We start from the raw sequence: 16,916 nt of genomic DNA on the forward strand, positions 1-16,916 counted from the left end.
TTTTAATTGATATGCGATGCTAGGTCTCTCACAGTGCGACTTCTACTTCTTCGCTGTCGGCTTCTTCTATTAGGTCTCTCACAGTCTCACGTTCTATTTTACTTAACTAAGAAACCCAACTAAAAACTAAAAAAGGAGCCCAAAAATGCAACATACATGATGCGCTGATGCATAAGTGATGCACGCATCGTGTGATGCGTAGGTGATGCGAGCGCATCACCTAATCGCAACGTGCTACCTTCCAACACATACAAGGTACATCTCCTGACTCCTTTCATCGCTACTAATGCACCCTTAGTGACCCGAATTACTCCACCCTCACCCGTGTACTTAAACCTTTTGAGTCGAACACTCCCAAAGAAATTAAGTTTTTCTTCAACCCGAGAACGTGACGAACATCTATTAGAGTTCTCATTGTCCCATCATGCAATTTAATGCTCACCGATCCAATTCCAACAACATTGTGCGACATGTCATTTCCCATCAAGACATTTCCGGTTGCAATCTTATCATGAGTGTTGAACTAATCCTTATGTGGTGTCGTGAAAAGAACATGCGGAATCAAGAATCCATACCTCTGACCAACTTTTGCAATCAACCACCCAAAGCACCAAATCAGCCTCCGAACCTAAATCATCTTTTGCTACAGCAGCAGATCCTTTTGACTTCAGTTTCGGACACTCATTTTTCCAATGACCCGGTTCTTTACAATAGTGGCAGCTATCCCTTGGGTTTCCACTTGGACCTCTAGTCTTCGATCTTGATTGGCCTCTAATTTTCCACTTCCCTTTCCTTTCTCTCGGCCTTTTATCTCTACCTCTGTCACTATCTCCATTTACCACCTACAAGCCAACCAATTGGCTTTCGGAACTACTTCCTGAAGCTTTATGTCGCAACTCTCATAAGTGCAAACTTGAATGAACTTCTTCCATTGTAATTGTGTCTCTACCAACAATGAACGAGTTGACAAAATCTTCATATGAAGTGGGCAACGAAACCAATAAGATGAGGGCCGCATCCTCATCTTCAATCTTGACTTCAACATTCTTCAAATCCATAAGAATAGAGTTTAACTTGTCAAGATGTTCCTTCAAAGGCATTCCCTCCTTCATCCGTAATGAGAATAACCTTTGCCTTAACAACAAATTGTTCATTAAAAACTTGGTCATGTAGAAACTCTAGTTTCAGCCATAAAGACGCAGCAGTCTCCTCATCGGCAACTTTATAAATCACCTCATCTGCCAAAGACAACAAGATGGTAGAGTGAGCCTTCTCATCTTGTTGTGCAGACTCAAATTCAGCCATCCCTTCAGGCCTCTCACCAGCCAAGGGAATCCAGATGCCCTGTTGTTTTAGGAGAGCTCTCATCTTTATTCTCCATAAGCCGAAGTTGTTCTTTCATGTAATCTTCTCTATCAAAACTTTAGTTTTTGTTTTTCTTATATTCTTCTACATTTGATTTTATCTTTTGGAGTAACAAACAACGACGTTAGACACCATCAAGTGACCGTGAGACGTATGCACACTCTCATGGCAGTGAGACATTTCATCTAGGTATCGCCATGACGTCAAGGCGACATAGAGAGGACACGGTAACAACCACGTTCACATAACCAGGTCATGTTCTTCATTCTTACAGCGAACATATGATATACATGGATGTTTGGTTAGATGTATTAAGCAGTAATCAATGGGAATGAAAATAAAAGGAAGTGTTTGGTTATATATAATATAATGGGCCCATTCCCCCACAAGCCAAAATTTTCATTCCAGATTAAGCTGGGGGAAAGGAAACAGTCATTTTCATTTTCATCACCGAGCATGAACCAAACTGCTGCTAAATCTAAGATCCCAGTCAATGAAGATTTTGAGACAACATCTCAATAATGAATTGCACCAAAATGCATTAAGCAGTAAACTAAATTTCATGAATACTCAATTGGAAGAAGTTGAGACTCACAGTCAGTAACCTTCATTGAACCTGGCGAATCCACTCCCAACCAAACATAAAATGTGGCATAAAGGATTGCAACACCAATTACAGCCATACCAACAACCACCAAAGCAGAGAAACCGCCAGCACGAACAGCTATCTGAACATAAAATTTGCCAAGTCAGTGAGATACCTAAAACGATTATGTAGCAATACAGCAGAATAGAACAGAAGATAACCTGCAGAGCTTCTCTTGCAGACCGTCTTGCTGCACTTGAAACACGAACATTAGCACGTACAGAGACCCACATGCCAACATAACCAGCCATACCAGAACATACAGCTCCTAATAGAAAAGAAAAGACGGTGATAGATGCAGAAGTTAACCTGCATCAGCATCGCCCAAGAGCATATTTCCTTAATTTGTCAAGAACTTCAACATGAAATCACAGGAATCCAAGAAACATTGACATCCTATCTCACCTCCCTAAGCCTGAAGATTCTTGTTGAGGAGTTGTACTACGGAACATATATATGCCAAAGATCACGAATGCTAGCAATAATGCCATCTTAGAGATAGTCCCATACTGGGTCTTAAAGAAACCCTCAGCTCCATCACGTATTGCATCGGATATCTAAGAAGCAAAATTAAATAGCCTAAAGTTATGCTAGATAAGGCAGAAGATTTAAATAGAGTGACATAAAATGACAAAGTCATTACATTCATATGAATTACCCTATAATCATAACATTAGATCAAGTTGGCTAGGTAACAATTCCACAAGCTCAACAAGTTATCCAAACTAAGAGGATAGATTTGCTGCTTCAGTTTACAATCCTCACAAGCTAAGTTCGGTAACAAAAAAAAGCAATTAATTAAGCTAACATGTTGAAGATAGAGCTGAAAATACATCAAGGTAGGATGAGCTTTAGCGTGCTTGTGTTTGGGTTATTAATAAATGAGAACAAAATTTGATAATACTTTGCTCATGTAACTAACAAGCCAAACCCAAGCTCAATAGCTCATGAGCCAAGCTTTTTAGATATATAAATTATAAAATTACCAATATTTTAATAAGTGCTAAATAAAGTAATAAGAAATAAATAAATACATTTTTGCTAAGCTATGGAACATTAATAGCATCACTTCTATCAACCAAGTTCTCTATAAACATTACTAGGATTTATGGACATTAAAGGATGTTCCATCAGCAAGGATAGTACGTATGGGGACACTAGGACTACATGGTTCTAAACAATTGGGGATATGACCAAACAATTGAGATATTCATGGAAAACGATGAAGGTTCACTTATTATGATCAGCTTATTTATGGAAGATGATTAGAGTTCATTCATTATGATCAAAGTTTTAGATTAGGAAACAATCAAGATATTTATGGAACCGTATATTCATTAGCCTAGATGGACAGTTGACATTGTTTTGTATGAATTAGGTCTGCAAATGATTGTGACTCCCTTTCTCTCTCTCTCTATATATATATATACATATATACAGAGAGGGGGGGATGATCAAGCGAGGACATGGTCAAGATAAGAGAACATGAGAACGGCCAAATCACATGTGATTTTATACTAAAGGCACATGCACTTAGGGAACACGGTCAACGCATGGGTGCACGAGCGACTTGGCTCGCAGCCAAGGTCACGTCATTTTGACACATGTGTTTAGTGTAAAATCACATGCAATTTGGACTTTCTCGTGTTCTCTTATTTGGTCACTATTCTCGTTTGAACCCAAATCTCTCTCTCACACTATATATATAAGTATAGATTCAAAAGAGAACCCAAAGAAAGAGAACAATGGAACACATCACATCCTTCTATCTATATCAATCCTACGGCTTACATTAAAAAAAATTATGAAAAAGGGCCAGGAAACAATTTGAACACCTTCCCAATTTACAATTATATAAAACTTTATTTTGGTCCACAAGTTTTCTTATTTTTTTCCCTCTGTAAAGGGCCTTTTAGTTACTAGTAGCTGCGGCAAACAGGGGCAGGGGTGGAGGGTGGGATGAGGGGAGGATTAGAGTATTGGTAGTTAGGTAAGCAATGTCCTAGGATAGATAGACAGGGAGGTCTTCACTCAGTAGTTTAGCAGCGTCCGTCATGTGTCAGCTAGGACTTGGTGTTGTGCTTCTATAAGCTGTTCGAATTTTTCTTAGTTTCACCTGTGTCCTCATTGCCCAAATTATCTTGACCTATTTTCCTCTCAATTCCAACATTTTGTCTTTATTATGCACCCAACGTTTTTACAAAAAAAAAATGACAGTATCAGGTCCTTAAAAACATTTAAAAATCTTCAAGACTCCCATAATTTTTTTATAAACTTTCTGCTTCTCTCTAAACGTTCCAAAACTTTTATTCAAGCCTCGAAACTTCACCAGAACAGTCTTTCTACTCCATGGGGTAGATGAAAGGTCTGCGTACATCCTACCCTCTCCATACCGTACTTCTGAGTGAGATGTAATGGGTATGTTTGAATTTAATTTGGTTATTTTAGGCATTTGATTATTAGTGAAAATTTCTTATTAACAAGTCAAACAACACATTTTTTTAAGATGAGAGAAGTGCTTCACATTTCAAACTTTCAACAATTATGGATCCAAAAGTGTACAACAGACATGTAAATAGAGCAGATTAGAAGCGGATCTAATGCACATTTACCATATTTGTATCCATTTTATGTAAAGGTAAAAAAAAATTAATCAAAATTAAAGAAAAAAGGTCAGCGTAACTTCATATTTCTAATTGTTCAGTGAAACAAATTTCCATATCTTTATAGCTCAAAGTGAAGCCTTTACTTTGAAGGTTTGTCATAAGCTGAAATCTAACAAAACAGGAAAACTAATCACTGAGATAACTGTTGACTTCCTGTAACTTGATATTTAGTTCTACTAGTTATTTCCTTATTTGCATGTAATAAATTGAAGCAAATGGACAATAGAAGTTCAAAAAAAAAGTCATTTACTAAAAAAATTTCATGTAAACAAGGCAGAAGAATGATTGTGGAGTTGAGCAGTGTGGCCAACAAGGCAGAAAGAAGCATTGGGCTCAATGGAGGAGTGTGATGCCTTGGTAACTATGACAGTAACTAATGGTTAAGGGTCAAGCAGGTCAACTATGAGCTCTGGACTCCAATGAACGTTGAAGCTGTAGTCAAACTTAAACAAACATGCCACATCTTAGGATAACTTGCAGGAATGCACTGGATGGAAACATATCTAGCTTTTTGAACCAGAAGAGTAAGGATCCAGGATTACTATGTTAAGATTCAGGGAAATAGTAAAATAACCACCAAGCATAGCGTTACTTGTTCCTGAACAAAGAATATTATACATTGGCTCCTCATAGTTCCTCCACCCTAGACCCATCCACTTTAACTTAGGACGTGACTTGCATAATAGACACGTAAACTTCGTACAAAGTAGAATCAGCAATACCGAAGACACGTAAACTTCGTACAAAGTAGAATCAACAATACCGATACTAGTTGAGTAGTTGTACCTGACCCATTTCAGGAGGTCCTTCATCCTTTGCAAGTACCCACTTAGTCAGGTATATTGATAACAGAAAACTGATGATGCAAACTGAGAATACAAAGACAATGATTGGCGAGGTACTAGCTCCAATGTAAAAAATAGCTCCAAAGCCCAAGAACAGAAGCACAAAAAGAAGACGGACATTCATTCTCATGAGAATTCGAAATATCTGCACAAGTGAAATCAATAGAAGTAGCATAAACAAAAGGATACAAAGATCAAAAGAGGAATTTGAAAGTTGAAACAATGTTTATATGATAAAACAGATGGCAATATTGTATGGAAGTTTACTGAAATAATTAAGAATATACAAAAGAACAGGAAAACATAATAGTATAATGAAATAATAATAGCATAAGCAGGAAATAGTTTATACCACACTACATTTATAAACATAGTAGATTTGTAATCACACAATTTAGATATAGCTATAGCCGATTTGTAGTCACAATTTAGATGCTTGCTCTTAACCAAACTCAATTCATTAAGAAATAGAACTATGATAGAAAGAATTAAACCATTCCTCATCACAATAGGCACAAAAAGATAATCCAGGTACTGCTGAAGAAGATTCTAACTCCATATATAATCCTTGCTCTTGGATCATATTTCCAAATTCCAAACACACCAACATCTGGAACCCAAGTAACGTCAAGTGTTCTCAAATATCACAAGGTATTGACCCTGCACTTCTCCAATATTAAGCAGCTGGTTTTTAAGGGATGATGTTTACTGTTTTAGAACTCAGTGTCAGTGGTAATGGTGCAAGCACTTTTTGCTGGACGAATGAAAAGAAGGGTCTGAAGGAGCTTCTAAAGCATCCAATAACATAACTTATATGAAAAATCGTCCAAGTATAAGTCAGAAAGTCCACAAGTTTTTGAAGGGCATGTAGCTGATTCTGCAGCTCCATAACCCCACCCCCGCAAATTGCCAAATGATAGGGAATTCTGATGCAGAGCAAATCCAAGTTGTGGCTGACTCATTTATTGATCAACGGAAGAAAGAGAAAGGAGTGAGAAAATCCAACATCAAGAGAGGCAAACTGAGAGGTGTGCAACCCCTATGCGAGTAGGGTCGCTTGACAACTCGCATGACTCTGGAATTGGACAAATAAGAGATGTGATTATATATACACACAATTACTATAGTGTGAGGACTGAATACAATATACACAAAGACCTAAATACTGAATATATGTACACAAAAAATATATATATAAGGCCACTAGACACTATATATATACACATTGAAAGTGGGACAATGGGAGAATTGAATTATATATATGTATGTAGTTATATTGATCACAAAGAAAATATACCAAGTGATACAAAGTGGGCTGGTGGGAGACTTAGGTTAAATATAATATTATATATGTGTGTACTGCTCATAAAGAATATATACAAAGTGGGATGGTGACAATGATGGTGGGTGGTTTTGCAGTTGAGTGAGAATAAAGCACCATGTTTTTGTGTGGATTTGTACAAATTGGAACGGTCAACAAAGACAACTGCCTCATACAGTCTCATCGCTTCACCGACTCAGTCCTCGCCTCTGTCAATCAAGGCGTATCAACAACTATACCTAGAGAGGCGCTGGCTAACATTTGGTTTGGGCCGCCTTGCCTTGAGGCGTGCACCTCACACGTTTTATAAAACCATGCTCGCATGACTCTCTGGAATTAGACACATAGGACGACACAATTACACACGAGACTGGGGTCGCCCACCCAATTGCATAGCTCTGGGGAATTTGCAAGAAGGGATGGGCGACCACATATGCAAGTTGGGTGGTGTACAAGTCTTGACAACTTTCAGCAAATAGTTTCCTTTTATAACTTAATTACTTTTTTTCATTCTTCCTAGTTGGTCCAGGTGTGGTATTTCGTTTTCTTAGTTCATTTCTAATTCCTCGCTATTTTAGCCTATAAATAGGTCCTTTGTAATCCTTAATTTCATACTTACAGATCGGTATTAAGAGTATTATTTGAGTTCTCGAGTTTATCTCGTTTTCGTTCTGCTTCAGTTGGTAGGAAAGCTCATTAGTATCCTGATGGCAAAATATTGAGGCGACCAACAACATAATAGTGGAGAGTGGAGAACGAGTGTTCAAAATCTATGGCGGGTAGTTGAAGAACTCAATACCAGATTCGATCGAACCACCACGATACTAGAAGACCTACACACAGTGTTTTTTTCAAAATCACGAGGGTGGCCCCCACGGCGCTAATCGATGACGCCAAGGCAATAATGGTGGCGTTCGTGGAGCTAGTGAAGGCTATTGTCCTGTGAACAATAGAGGACCAGGCCGATTCAAAGACTTCTCAATGAAGAGACTAAAGAAGAATATGAGGGCCAACAATATCGAGGCTGACCAAACGTATACAATGAAGGCTAACGCGTCAAAGCCAAGATTCCCGAACGTCCAAAGAAATCTCAATCTTGAAGCAGCGCAATGCTTGATTGGTAATACAAGGTCGAAAATTTTTCGACATCATGGACATCCTGGCCAGCAACAAGTAAAGATCGTTCCTGCAAACTCCGTGGCAGAGTGGGTGTCTTGTCAACGAAATGGCCGCGTATGAACAAAACAAAAAATCAAAGACAAATTCTCATCATCAAATCACAAGCAAATCATCTATTGCACTCAAGGTATCAGTACCATGTTGAAGTATAGAGCTAATTTTGCGGTTACAAGCTAGGTGCGGCTTTTCCGAGACAGAGGAGCAAACAGCGACACGATACATTAATGGGATAAAATACACCACCCAGAACCATTTGGGCCTACAAACCATATGATTTGTTGAACATGCTCAAAACATGGCCTTGAAAGTTGAACGACTTCAGACCATGGCCATGTATAATCCTAGTCGCTCTCCAAACGAACCTACCCCTACTGGGAGGAACACGACTGAACCTCATCACTACAGATGACATAAATCGGGCATCATCATGTCATCGGACCCCCAAAGTAGCACCCTAGAATGTTGGGATGGACCCTAGCAGTACCGGCACCAAATGTAATGCCCCAAATGCTAAATGGGTGTCGTTACTTTCTTATGATGCTATTAAGTCTTGCATTTGAACTGAATTTAACTTTATTTTCTACATAACTTACGATTATATCAGAGTTCAAACATTAGTGGAAATGTAACTAAATAGCTTATAAAATTTTACTTTTGATTAGAATAGTACTACTTCATGTTATTCCTCTTTACTCCTTCCCTGGGATACATACATGGAATATATAAGCTGAAAGCTTTAGTGAGTACTTATGGTTTCATTAAAAAACAATTTTCATAATACTCATCACTTTGTGAATAATAATTCACTAAAACTCTTTATCATGCACAAAAATACTCTTCATTCTATATCTCGTACGTTGGATATTTATGGTCATATATAACCTGCATAAAACTTCCATGCCTTATGTGTAAAACACATATAAAATGCATATATCTTGGCTATAATGTATCCTCATTTCATGTAAAGCAAACATGCCAAAACATCTTATCAAATTCTTCACAAAGCATAATATATATTTATATAGCATACATGTATCTCGGAAAATCTCACAACGTACTCACGTTTGTGCATAACTTTTCTTTTGATTTCTCACTTCGAACTTGTTATTTTATTCGGAGTAATTTCTTATTTTGGTATGGAAATAATGGTTTCAATTTAACCACTAGGTTCCAATTCAACCACTATTTATAGATGAATACAATGCATTAAGTATTTGTTCTTCTTGCTCTCATGGTTGTACTCTTATGACAAGATTAAAAAAAATCTTGATATATCATGCTTCTAGCTATTAAATGTCATGCTTACTAGACTTGTTTTGTAATCAAGAACTTTGCCAACACATACTTCTAGCCTTAACAACTCATAACTAGCTTGCCTTATTATGCTTACTAGACTTGCTTGGACATCAATAACTTAGCCAACACATACTTCTTGCCTTAACTCATAACTAGCTTGGTTTGTCATGTTTACTAAGCTTGCTTTGTCATGCCTACTAGACTTGCTTGGCCATCAATAACTTTGCCAACACATACTTCTAGCCTTAACAACTCATAACTAGCTTGTTTTGTCATCTATTTAGGTTTGATTTCTCATGATTTGCCTTGTAGGCTACTTGCAAATTATTTGTCCTTAAAAATATTATGATTTAAAGATGCTAATGCTCGTGGAGCCTTTTTAGTGCACTTAATTTGATCATAATATTGGTATTTAAGGCTTAAAACATTGAAATTTACCAAATATAGAAACTAGGGTGCTACACCCAAAGTGTCCAATAACCCCTAGGCAAACCCGAGGGAGCAAAGTGCTACCGATGTGATGAGGACGACCCAGATCAAAGAGTGCTCAAAGCGAAGACAGACCTTCGTGAAAGATTATGAAGACAAGTAAATGAAGAAGGCAAAGTGATAAAAACTGCCGTTATGGAAAGGTTTACCCGCGTCGGTCAAAATAATCGAAAGGGTCTTTGGGTACAACTTTGCAATTGTTGGGGGCAGAGTGTTATTATTCTTAATTAATTAGTTACCTTATATTAATTAGTTTCCTGATATTGTAACAACTTGATGACCAAGTTTCATGATTAGCATATTAGAATATTAGTATTTATAGGATATTAGGGTAAAGGCTAAGGCAAGCAAATTTTGAGAGTCTTAGACGTTTGAAGGCCCCTACTTCTCGAATTGTAGGAACTATTGTCTGTTTTTCTTCTTTATAAATAAGAATTTTGCCACGATTCTTATCACATTGATATCAGAGTCGTAACATCCAACTTGTTCACGTCCAAAAATATTGTTCATGTCAAGTTACTATTCATGCATCTTTTGGTTTTTAACCATGGCCAACAAGAAGATCGACAACCTAGACGTGGAGCAGAGATGGCCCAACAGCGGCCAAATTTGAACAAGTGATGAAAGCATTGACGGACTTTAACACTCACATCATCAAGATACTCGTAGGGCCACCCAAGACAGATGAAAGGCCACATTATGACGACTTGGGATTCCTTATCGACACAACTTCCGATAGCAGAAGAAAAAAAGGGGAGGAAAACTCGCCGGGTCTAACCGATTTGGGAATCGATACTACGAAGTTCAAAATATCACGCCAGAAGAGCAACTACGAGCAATAGCATTATGCATGGAAGGGCAAAAGTTATCGTGGTACCGATGGAGTGAGAGATGTAGTCCTTCTCGATTGTGGGAAAGTCTTAAACAACGATTGTTGGTTTGATTTTCAACCTCACACGTGACAGGATGGCAACCTCTATGGTGATTACACAGGATGGGATAGTACAGGATCATCAGAATCTCTTTGAAATATTGGTTGGATAATTGACTGGGATACCAAAACTCATCCTCGAAGGCCCCTTTATTGAAGGGCTTAAGCAAGAGATTCGTTCACAAATGCCACAAGCCAAAGAGTTGTACCAAGCCATGAAGTTAGTCCAAATGATGAAGGTAGCAATATGTTGAGACACGAGTCGACGGGGGTGGATCATATTACCAAAGCACAACTAGAACCAGTACGACCAACACAGGTTGGGGCATGTCATTCTCCAGAGGGTTAAACCAGACGTTACAGTAGTTGCGAGGCGTTCGGGAGGGGGGTTTCAAGGGACAATGGAGAAAGAGTTACAACCTGCAAACAAAGAAATCAAATAGTTCAATGTGATGAAAAGTTTGCACCAGAGCATTAGTGCACAAATCGCACCCTACAATACTCTTAGTCGATGAAAAAGAACCGGTGAACGAGCCTGAAAATGAAGGTGAGGGCAACGAACTGCATGTTCATTTGGAAATGGCGAAGGTGTTGTTGAACTCCATAATAGGGCTCACACCACCACACATGATGAAACTGCACGGTAATATCGTGGGTCTCATGGTAGTGGTTTTGATAGATAGTAGGGCAACCCATAACTTCCTATCCACCCACTTGGTGAGGGAGCTAGGACTAAGCGTATCACCTTTACACGTTGTCGTCTTGTCGATGTTGTCTTAGGTAATGGAAGGGTGGAAAAATTATGCGGAGGGGTAGTGATTTCGTTCCCAGGACTACAACTAGTTGAGGATTTTTTTTCCCCTCGAGTTGGGGAGTACCAATGTCATTGGGCATTAAACAGTTGCAAACCTTAGGGGATATGGCAATTGATCAGAAGACATTAACCATGTATGTCAAAGACGAAAGTAAGAAAATTACATTACAAGGAGACCCAAGTTTGGGCCGAACCCTGGTATCCCTTAAAAACGTGTTTTATTCACTGCATCATGCAAACAAAGGTTATTGGATCAAGATGAAAAGTCTAACTAGCTTGCCAACGAGCAATGTGGCCTGTACCGGTACGGTTGAACCACTACTACAAGAAGTTGAGGATGTCTTCCACCTACCACTCGAATTGCCACCACTACGAGATCATGAACATGCTCATCTTGTAGAGGGTCGCCTCATACTCATTTTTGGACAGCTTTGTCGTGTCTTGAGGCATGCGCCTCTTCCAAAATTTAAAAGCATGAGAAACCTTTTATGAGTTATCTTTAAACAAGAAAAAAATTCTTCCTCTTTGCACAAGACAAATTAAACAAAATGTGGGTCAATAGTCAATAAATATTAATTACCATGGTTTCTAAAATCGTTTCAAGCGTACGCCTCCAGGCAAGGCGGCCCAAAACCGCACATGAGGCAATGCCTCTTGGACCAGGACGAGGCTCACGCTTTGGTTCAATGAGGCAGTTCGGTGAGGTGTAACCATTGTCGAGGCGTACCCTCAGATGATATGCTTGGTAATGTTTTTTTGACTTTTTTAATGAGCTTTATAGATAGTAGTTTCTCTTTATGGTGTCTTTTTTTATTCAGAATGGCAATGTGTACTTGTAATATTTTAAAACCCAAAAAGCTAGTACTTTCTCCTCTCAATTAGAAAGTACGGTTTGACCCTTCCTCTTCCTTCGGTCCATCACAGAGTTTCACTCTTTCCTCTATCAAGAACCACTGAACCAACACCTATCAGTAACTTAGTATTATATATACATATATGTTGTATATAAATGTGTATATATTTGTGTAGTATATATACGCCTTGGACCGCCTAGAGGTTTATGCCTCTCCTTGTTGAGGAAAAACGCCTAGAAGCCCAACTCTGCCTTTTAAAACCTTGTTAACTATTACCAATTTTGGGGAGAAATATGAAACTCGGTCTTCTCCCTGTCTAGTAGGTACCATGTCCCTTCCAGACTTGGTCAAACAAATCATTTTTTCTAATCCTAAACGGTTATTGTTTTAGTGGGAGCATAAGGTTATGAGAGCATCCACAACGCTAGGTTTTCGAAGTTGAAGGACTAGTTCTAAAATTTTCACTACAATTGGGAAGGTCCCGTACAATGCCACCTAAGAGGATTCCTCTTTGAGGACCGCTTATTCCTCCATAAATGGTGGGACCCACTATTTAAATATTAATAAGAAGTTATAATTTAGGAGGGGGTTTAGTTTTCTTACCTTGTCACACCAAATTAATTAGTTTTAATCAATAAAAAATTATAAATTATAAAAAAAAATTAAAATCTCTTTCATTGACGTCAACAATTATTGTTAAATAAGTGTGATTTTATATTAACTTGGTTTATATTTTATTGTCATCATTAATTATTATAATTTTAAATTTTATTGTTATTTAAACTTATTGTTTAAACTACTATAATATTTAATATTGTCTTTAAATTATAAAATAAGTAATTTTTAACTATTATAATTATTATTATTATTATTGTAGTTTATATAAACTATGGACCGATCACCGGTCCATGATTGGGATGAAAGGTTTATGAAGTGCGTAGGAGATAGAAAATTGATGTGGCATTGAGAGAAAGCTGATGTGGCAAAGTCATGAACCTCTTTAGAGGTTCATGAATCATGACTGTGGATGCTCGGATTATAAAGGAGTAAAATTTTAAATATGATCATTTATTGCTCCAATATATAGACTATAAATAACATTAGAACTTGAGCAGACACGATGAAATATACAGAGAATAAAATGAAATTCCAATTGCTACAATGTTGTGAGATAAAGCCAGGATAACTATTACCAGAGGTGTGCTAGGTTTACTGCGCATATTCGGAAAGGTCCTAGGTCTCTCTTGGTAGGGAGCCAAATTACCAGTCTCCATGGCATCATCCATTGCAACAGCACCGAAGAAAATTAACGTCTGAGGTACAGGGAAAGGATTCACCTTGCTGCCCTGATAAAATTGAACTCCTGAAAAAGGTCTCTGAATTTTGAATGCTCCAAGTTGACGGTAGAGGTAAATACTTGAAGTGCGGCTGGTTAAAAACCTTTCTTCCCTTTCAATCCAGCAGCACAAAATCCTTTGTCCTCACAGAGAGAAAAATATATCATACACTGGTTCAAGGCCTTCAAAAGAATCAAGTACACCAGTTAAGCATGTCAAAACACACAACATATCATGCTGAAACAACTAAACCAAACAAATACAGTATATCCCACTCGAAAGTAGGGTCTGGGGTGGGATGCATGCAGACTTGTCCTCCACCACCCCAAAGGGTAGAGCACTAGAGCCGCTGTTTCCGTTGAGACCTCTGTGAGCGAAAAGGAAAGAAGAACCAAGACTAGTAAATTAAGCAGCAGAAAAAGGAAAAAAAAAAAGAAATACACACATTGAAACATAAAAAAGATAAGGAAGATCACACATCCCTCCATCTATCATAGGACTCAGAAACAGAAAAGGGCAAGCCATCATAACGATGTTAAGGAATCAATCAAATTTGGGTTATACACACAGGTTTATGTGACTTAACAATATTGTGCGAATAGGCAAATTGCAGGAAAAATTTCAAATATAATCAACACAATTGCAAGCTCACATCACCAACACTGCATCAGTATTAACAGAAATCATAAAGACAGGCAATATCACGAACAACAAATTAAGAGATTATCCCAAGGAAAACAGAAGAGGAAATGGAACCCAGATATGACCCCAGGACCATGGGCGGATATACCTTAGGGCAGGGGGGGACCCAGGCTCACCCTTACATTTAAAAAATATCAGCTTTATTTTTGTTAACCCTCCTATCCATCATCTTTTTTTATAAGATTTCATACATATTAATATTTTTTTCTTTTTTAGAAAATTTGGTGTTAAAATACATTGTTTCTGATATATTAGAACCCAACTAAGTATGAAATATCTCGCTATCATGTCTAATGTTTATTGATTTGCTTGATTGCTTATGTCATTTCTTATATTTAATTATTTGCTTCTAGTTGCTAATTTGTAAGATAACAATCTCCCATTTCAATTTACATGATTTACAACTAGTTCAGCTTCCCATCTTGAACAAAAATTAAAACTGTATTGAAAATTCTTAACCACCACACAATTTTACAATAAACATGTTTTTGTAATATAGTTTTGTATGTCCTTTTTACAATGTTCTAGTTTTTGCCTTTCTTGAAGTTCTGTCATTCTTCTTTTTGTTCTTTAACTTAATGTCCACATTTGAGACTTTGAGTAGGGTTGTATACTTTTAGTTGACTAATTAGTTTAACTTTTAACACTTATGAATAAGTATCTAACAAAAACAAAAAGAATTATGGATTAGGAGTAATGATTATAGTTATAAACAAAGTCGTATGGTAATCGACCTAGACAATCAATATGCAAACCTTGGATTTAGGATTAGGATTTTTATATATTTGTTTTTTATATATCTTATTTATGTATTTTCATAATAACATTTAAGAGGACCACTCTAAACCCAAAATCTGGCTGCTCCAGCCAGAAACCCATAGCTTCACCGGACTGCTAGAAATTGATGGCCACAAAGATCAAGACTTACGGACTTGAGTGAATTTCAAAATAGAACCTATAAAGATAGCTAACATCAAAATATTTAAAATAAGAACATTCCTAGAAAGACAAACAATCGTATCAAGAAAAATGTAACTGACAAACCCGAAAAGGCAGGCAATGTGAAACAGAATCAAACGCTTAGCATTCAATTACCTTCTTTTGCTTGGGTTTTGGCATGAGCCGTTAACGCTAAACTGGTGAAAAGTCAATTGCTCTTATCCTTTCTCCCTCCCTCTCTCCCTCCGTCTAGCAGCAGACCTTGCGTATGAATAAAGACTGGAACGGTTAACACAGGAGTAAAGTAGATTCAAGTCGCTCGATTTTGTTTTGATGAGCGTATTGGGTACGGATGATTAATAAAGACTTGGACGCACGTATATCGAAAGAATACATCAACATATGGAACTTACGAGCCACGTAATAGATCATTACAACAATGCTAGTGCTACTGTTTGCTCCATTTGATAGAAGATAGAAATCGATACAGAAATTCATTGATCGAGAGACCTTACCTGAAGATCGAGATCAGTGTGAGAGAGATAAACTCTTTCCGTTTCTTTCGAGTCGCTGCAGTATTGATGAAAATAGGGCTAAATGGTTTCTATTCCTATGTTTGACTAAATATCACTAATCAAAATGAGAGTAAAGTAAACTACAAAAATAGTCCCGCGACTATATGCATAATTCTACAAGTGCAGATTTATGTACATTTTTATACTTCTGGTTAAAAAAAGGGTATTTTTCCTAGCAACATTAATTGTGATGGTTTTAATATTATAACATATAAATAAATCATGGACTCACTGAGTTTTTCAGTTAACTAGTATCATATATTTTAAGAAAATACCAAAACTGATACTAATAAGGGAAAGGAGAAAGTCTGGTTGAGTTTTAGACAATATTGCATGTTTTCAGACGTTTTTTGTTATTTCTAATTGTACCAATTTGGTTATTTGAGATGTTTTTAGTTTCACATGTCATATGATTTGTAAGTTGATTTCACTGCTATGGCATTTGGATTATTTTGACAAGAGTGAAATGCATGAAATAACAACCTACTTTCATAATTTTTCTTATTATAGCATTCTACTTTTATTTTTCTTTATTACAACAATGTACTTTCAAGTTATTTTTACTAAGGCATCTCACTTTAAAAAATCTACCTATTATAGCAATGGATAACCTGTTATCTTTTAAACCGGTTTTTTTTTTTTGAACGGCCGATATTATAAAACCAAAAAACAACTAGCTAGCAAGCCTCTAGCGGATACAAAACCGCCCTCAACGGGCTACTACACCAAAGTTTCCAATCAAGATGTTTACAATTTTTCGATCTAACCTTAAGCCAATTGAAGGAGAAGAGAACAATATCATTGAAAATCGCTTTCGGCATTTTAGCCGGTTTGTTATGAACGAGATCATTACAATTAGCCCAAGTAAGCCAAATGAACACCAAGAGAATCACCTCCATAGCCTCAGCCGCCTTGTTGCCTCTGAACGGGAACTTTGGCGCCGCCATGAACTCCGCC

The 16,916-nt window shown here is 37.3% G+C and overlaps 1 protein-coding gene across 10 annotated transcripts in view; it reads right to left on the reverse strand.

Moving 5' to 3' along the window:
- The window catches only part of LOC112516765 (pyrophosphate-energized membrane proton pump 3), a 25,068-nt gene extending 9,085 nt beyond the window's left edge, over positions 1-15,983 (reverse strand). For 2 of the 10 annotated variants that reach the window (XM_025123992.1, XM_025123986.1), the window contains exons 1-8: positions 15,900-15,972; positions 15,541-15,645; positions 13,847-13,925; positions 13,600-13,769; positions 5,464-5,667; positions 2,417-2,568; positions 2,173-2,320; positions 1,961-2,093 (exon numbers count right to left, since the gene is read on the reverse strand). In XM_025123992.1, coding sequence (XP_024979760.1) covers positions 1,961-2,093; positions 2,173-2,320; positions 2,417-2,568; positions 5,464-5,667; positions 13,600-13,769; positions 13,847-13,925; positions 15,541-15,564 — 910 coding nt within the window. In that variant the 5' untranslated portion in view covers positions 15,565-15,645; positions 15,900-15,972. Of the gene's footprint in view, positions 1-1,960; positions 2,094-2,172; positions 2,321-2,416; positions 2,569-5,463; positions 5,668-13,599; positions 13,926-14,006; positions 14,111-15,540 lie in introns of those variants that run through there. The other 8 variants (XM_025123991.1, XM_025123989.1, XM_025123990.1 and 5 more) reach the window with 8 other exon arrangements.
- Between the last annotated feature and the right edge of the window lie 933 nt (positions 15,984-16,916).

The sequence above is a fragment of the Cynara cardunculus genome (assembly GCF_001531365.2).
Source record: "Cynara cardunculus var. scolymus isolate 2C chromosome LG 8, CcrdV1, whole genome shotgun sequence".
In the NCBI taxonomy this organism is placed as follows: Eukaryota; Viridiplantae; Streptophyta; class Magnoliopsida; order Asterales; family Asteraceae; genus Cynara; species Cynara cardunculus.